General features: G+C 43.4%; 1 protein-coding gene across 2 annotated transcripts in view; it reads right to left on the reverse strand.

Annotated features, from left to right (window-relative positions):
• The window catches only part of usp32 (ubiquitin specific peptidase 32), a 42029-nt gene that overhangs the window by 24250 nt on the left and 11779 nt on the right, over positions 1-6000 (reverse strand). Inside the window, exons 6-14 of one of the 2 annotated variants that reach the window (XM_084466622.1) lie at positions 5072-5203; positions 4723-4830; positions 3890-4005; positions 2495-2557; positions 2238-2321; positions 2090-2151; positions 1223-1325; positions 518-704; positions 211-389 (exon numbers count right to left, since the gene is read on the reverse strand). In XM_084466622.1, the coding sequence (XP_084322748.1) occupies positions 211-389; positions 518-704; positions 1223-1325; positions 2090-2151; positions 2238-2321; positions 2495-2557; positions 3890-4005; positions 4723-4830; positions 5072-5203 (1034 nt within the window). Of the gene's footprint in view, positions 1-210; positions 390-517; positions 732-1222; positions 1326-2089; positions 2152-2237; positions 2322-2494; positions 2558-3889; positions 4006-4722; positions 4831-5071; positions 5204-6000 lie in introns of both variants that reach the window. The other variant, XM_084466621.1, reaches the window with a different exon arrangement.

A 6000-nucleotide genomic window follows, 5' to 3' on the forward strand; every position in this document is an offset into this window, starting at 1 on the left:
CGTTGTTTCCAGTCGGATGTGTGAGTGACACTGGAAGAATCAACAAACATTACCGAATTGTTAACGGCTGGTCCCTGGAATCCCGCTGGACCTCCTGATACAATCAATTTAATTTTTTTTAAAAATTGATCCCTCCATAAAAATGCACATCACATGCACGCACGGCATCACTCAGAAACTCAGCCCGGCTGAGCAAGCCATAACCCCTACCTTCATGGCGTCAGTGTTGACCAGTGACTGGTTATCTATGGCCCCGGGCCTCTGGGCTACCAGCTGGGAGGGGAGGTAGCCATTTGGGCCGGAGAAACACTGGTTGTTGTTGTCGGACACGTTGTGCTGACGAGCGAAACAGCTCTCGGTAGCCGAGGGAACCGTCTGGGGGCTGAGGGCTGGTGCGGGTCCAAACACACAAAACCGTTTTTTTTGTCGTGAGTAAAGGTGTTGATCAATATGCAGTCGGACGGCAAACGTCGATTGTAGTCACTAGTAGGTAGCAAAGGAGAGTTGTTTCTCTCACCGGCCTCGGTGGCCTCTGAGGCGCTGGACACGGCGTCGGGAGACCGCTCCTCAGAGGGACTGAAGGGGGTTCCCTGGGGCATCCCTGCCCCCTCCAGAGAGGCAGGGTCCAGCATGGACCCTGTAGGCATGGGGCTCCGCAGGGAGCTCAGGATGGAGGGCTGCTCCACCACAATGCCCTTCTGCTCCTGGACAAGAGACCAGAGACGTTTTCCCTTTATTTGGAGCAATGACATGTCGGGTATTAATATTGCCGTCAGGGATCAGTGTCAGCCCTGCCCGTTTCAGCTAGGGATTTGAGTTTGGTGCAAAGGTGAAAAGTGGAGAATAGTAACTGAAAAGTGTATGCTTATCTTAATTCTACGTAAGATGGTGATACCAATATTTATATTTGCTTTGGTCAGATAATAGTAGCCAGTTCATTTGTATACACAAGAACTGTAACCATGTTTAATGTCATTACATTAAGCTAGCGAATATTTTTTCTCAACAAAATCTTCAAAAATAACTGCTTACTAGATAGAATAGCAAATTGTCAAGATGCTATTCTTTGACATACAACGGATTAAAAATTGGGTTAAACAAGAGTAAACTTTCTATGTATTTTAGAGATGTCCAAAATATTCTGGTAAAGGTTGCAACCTTGCAGCATCAGCTTGATCCATGAGAAGAACATTTCTACATGACTATTGTTGGCAGCACTTACATATTTAACATAGTCCTTCCACTGCTGCCACCACAGCATGGATATGAGGAACCAGTTCTGGCCCACCTGCAGTCCATGTCGGCTCTCTCTCTCTAGCCAGCCTCTGGTGTCACACAAAGAGAATCACAGGCCCTGTTTACACCACAGAATTATTCAACAACCTGCTGATTTATCTAGATTTGGTCTATATTCAAAAGCTCATCTTTTCACACAAAGGGCACGGCGCACTAACTACCGCCTCAGCGTGTTTAGACATAGGGCAGGTCACAAGATGCATACATGCAGAACTGCACGCATATCGCATGCACAAACAGGGGTAAATGGGAGCATAGGAAAAACCATAAGCACTTCAATGAAAATGGGCACCACAGGTCTTAAGCATGTGTATGCACAAACATAGCCCAAGCACAACCCTTATCAGGTTGATAATCCCACACAAGAGGTGAATTCAAGGTGAATTCAAAGTCCAGTCCACCAATAATGGTCCTTTCGCCTGCCTATTTAGGCTTCCATGTAGTAAGTAACTCATTTCAAACGAAATTCTAACTTTTGTATGTTTGTGAAACAAGAATAGCATTAAATGTGTGACTTTGACACGTGCTCTGAAAGGTGAGGCAGTGCCTTGGGAAATGGTACTCTTTTAACTCCTCTATTGAGGTCTGCTGATTCAGGTCTTGTATGTGTTCCAGTTCAGTGCCTGTGTTTTGTTCAAAATGGGGGATGGGTCAGTCTTACATTTAGATACCTACCTTTTGGAAGTACATGTTTTTGGACCAATTAGGTCCTTTGCCTTTGGGCTAATTATGGAGACATTCGTTTTGTGCCAGGTAGTGAAATGTTGCACACTGTAGAAAAATGATTAAAAACCTGATTATTTGGCCCTCCTCTTCAGGTGTAGCAGGTCTTAGACCCAGGACTATGTGGCATACCTAGACAGAGGAAACAGAGAGTGTTAAGCACAAAAATATGGCAGGGTTACCCGGCCTTCTCTATCGGCACAGTGATATGTACCGACCTGGAAGAGCAAGTTGAGGAACTCATTGGCCAGGGAACTCTTAACACTCCATATTTGGTAGTCCTCAAGGGTCAGGTGGCCCTGCTGGTAATGAGTAAAAATAAACAAACATATCAACACAATGAATGCCTTTATAGTATATACCATGCCCAGAGAATGGTGATAAGATTTGATTTGTCCGTTTTTAAAAAGATTTTTTAAAAACGATTACCATAAAAAAAAAGATTATTGCCATAGAAAAAAATAGTGTCCCTTACTTTGGTGTTGTCATGCATCGTTAGAATGCCCTCCACTATGTCCGACACGGAACTGTGCAGTTCCTGAAAAGCGAAAGACAAAAAAAGTAGAAGTACAGAAAGGTACCAGAATACTGTACCGGGGCTTTTCACTTGCCTTTTAACCCAGTGTTGAAGCCAAATTACACGATTTATTGGATATTTTGCATTTCATTATCAATTTTGAATAGTTTGTCGATGATTTATTATTTAAATGATTTATGAATGAATAACGACTGGTTGGAGGAAAGGACGGTCGGTGCGTAATGCAAACTCCGCCCCGCAATTAGCCTAGCGGGCTTCTAATGTAGATCAGCTGTGCCCCGTCGAGCAACTGGGTTCCCAGGTATGCAGCCGCACTGTTTTTAGACCGCAGCAAAGCAAGCCACAAAATACACAAACTATCGCACCAGCCTGTTTCTACTCCATTCCGGTAAGAAAGCCATGTTTAAATCATCTGTCAGAAGAGGAATAAACAACCTTCAAATCATAATCAAGTTGTGGTTATTTGGGCGCGTCTAGCAGCGTATATACTGGCAATCCTAAAAGAAAAGTATTGCATTTTAATCCAGGCTGCCCCCGAGCCCACCTCAAACCCCAAAAGCAAATCCCTTAAAGTCAGCCAGAAAAGCACTGTACACGACTACTATACACAGTATGAACACATTCTATGAAAAAATGAGCTTTCTGTTTGGACACCGAAATATTTATAGATCCAAACATTGTGTGTGCTTTATTAAGAGTTAAAGAGTTAATTCACAACTTCACAACTGCACTGCAAGGAAATCTGCTAGGCCATAGAAGCCAAAGTACCGAGAGGTCTCTGGTCAAGTCCTTGAAGAAATGATAAAAAAACTGACCTTTGTTCTCGATATCAACTTGACTAATGCACTCAGTTTCAAACAGCTCCTTCACTGTGCTCTAAAGCTGCTTGATGAATCGAATTTGATCGCGATTACGATCTGGGTTTCCCTCAATCATAAATACCGGAGAATCTACATAAAAGGATTATAGTAGAACTCAGTTGAGAACTGTTTTCTGCTTATATGAGCGGAAGCCGTTAGATTACATTAAAATAATTTTCCCAATAATAGTAATGAATAATAGGTATAATTGTGACCTCAATCATGACCCAAATAATCCTTATTAATGTTTTTGCCAAGATCGACTGTGCTGTAGAGAAGATATTGTTTGATTGTAGTTGTATAAAGTAGTTAACAACTACTTTAACGTGTTCATTGACCTCATAAGGATGTGGATATCAATCAAAGGCAAGTGGGAGCATTCTCAACGATCCATCGAGGAGGGTGAGGCAGTAAATAGACCAAAGTAACTGCGGTACAAAGCCCGGCATCAAGACTCTGGGATGGGACTTACAGGGAGGTTGTCTGTGCGATTGTCCTTCCACACCTCCAGCAGTGCAACCACCATCTCATGGAGCTCGTCGCGGCACAGCACACCATCGCGGTCCACATCGAACACCTTGAAGCAGACTAGCAGAGACAGCGAGAGAGAGAGAGAGAGAGAGAGAAAGTAAGCAACGGAGAGAAGGACACGGTGAGGACGATACAATGCGTCAACACGAATATTTCTCCCACGACTCTCCCACCACGAGATTCACTTGCATTAGTGGAAATTGCAATATTTTGCTGCCATTTCCAATAATCTTTATGTAATTTCAAGCACCAACGGATATTATATCTGTTAGACTCTTGTCTTCCTGTCTTCCACTCGGTAATACACTTTATCACTGGGGACGATTTTAGGATGCACCATTGTCTACTGTATAGTAAAATGGGACGGACCTTTCTGTCTGTTAAAAGAGTGCGACACTGTATTTTATTTATTCACAGAGCAGCCTTACAGAAACACCCTCTATATTTATGGTATTTGAGTAAGAGAAACAAGTTACCATAACCGTTCTCATGACTGGATAACTCTTAAGACCCTGTCGGCCTCTACTAAATTGGTTAAATTTGCTTTCAGTTTTTATGCACCATATTTGTGACACAATTTACAGAGAGACCTGCTGTCTGAATAAAGGTGAGACAAATAAAACAATTGCACAATAGATAATCCACCGTATATTTCCCCTCGTCATCCTTGTCAGATAACACCAGTTAAGTCCTAAGACCTAAAACACAATATGTAATTGGTAGGGACAAACTTGACTCTCTCTGACTGACAGTTTGAAAGAAAACATAGCTTACATTTCTGCCTTTCAGCAACGGGCCCCCTGCAGCACGCAGATAGACCACAGGAGATCTCTTTGAAGTCAATGTGATTGTCCCGGTTCTCATCAAAAGCATGAAATAGGCCTGCAAAACAACATGACAAGCCAAACAATGATGCTGCAGAGTTGCTCACGTAAGGCTAAGTCTGATATAAATTTACAACATATCAGTCATATCTTTATGTCAATAATGTCAAAAGGCACAATTGCAAGACACGCCTAATGTTAAGTCCTGCCAATGTGTTCAAGCATACACCCTGTTCAAGATTTCAGCAACCATAAACAACTATCACCATTGTTCACACCGCTGAATCCTTCATCGTTACCTTCACTCAGCGAGGCGTGGATGGGAGGGGAGACTAGTGGGACGAAGGTTTCCAGGTCAAAACGTCCGGTTCTAGACTGTGCTTTGAGCAGCCAGTAGCGTTTCTCCAAGTCGATGATATCAGACTCCTCCACTGCAAGAGGTCAAAGAAACCAGGGTTAAAATAGTGGTGGTGGTGCTGGTCATGATGATGGACAGGTTTGCGGATCAGTTCAGATTGGCTTGTCGCTCCACCACCGACTGGCAAACGAAATCCAAACGCAAACTGGGAAATGCAATTGGACACACTGAACAAGGTTAAGGGGTTGCACAGCTGATTTTCAGATATCATGTATCAATGCAAAAGTTCTTACGAACATGACACCATTCCTGATTTTCATTGAGCCTGTTCAACAGTGCTCATGGGGTGGAAAGGGGTTAAATTATTGGTCTGAGCTTACATTCTCATGTTTCCAAACTGGTACTTCACTTTATCTAAAGAGATGTGAGAGATTGAAAATCGGTACGGTTCAAACCTACACTTGCTGGTATATGTACAGTTCTAGTTAGAACAAGTTGTGTAATATTCCTACAGTGTAAACACGTTATCTGGTCAACAGTGTCGTCACCCTTGTGTGCAGCTTAATTAATGCTGGCTGGGCTACTATACATTGGGTCAATTGAGTCAATGAGTCGACCTAGAACCTGTGTGCCAGAGCTAACGCTAGTACAGCCTGCGAAGGATCTGCCGCGGCCTATGAACCAGCCATCCTCCTTTCTCCGTTCCCCTTTCTACAGGCTAAATCCACAGCTTTAGCTAATGAGATTATGCAGACAGCGCAGTGAGCCTATGGCGAAAAGCCAAACAACAGACGCATGAATCAAACGCCAAACGACGTTCGCATAAAAGGGACCCAGGCTTCAACCCTGCCTGATAAACACAAAGACAGC

Source organism: Micromesistius poutassou (assembly GCF_964030765.1).
Source record: "Micromesistius poutassou genome assembly, chromosome: 4".
Taxonomy (NCBI): Eukaryota; Metazoa; Chordata; class Actinopteri; order Gadiformes; family Gadidae; genus Micromesistius; species Micromesistius poutassou.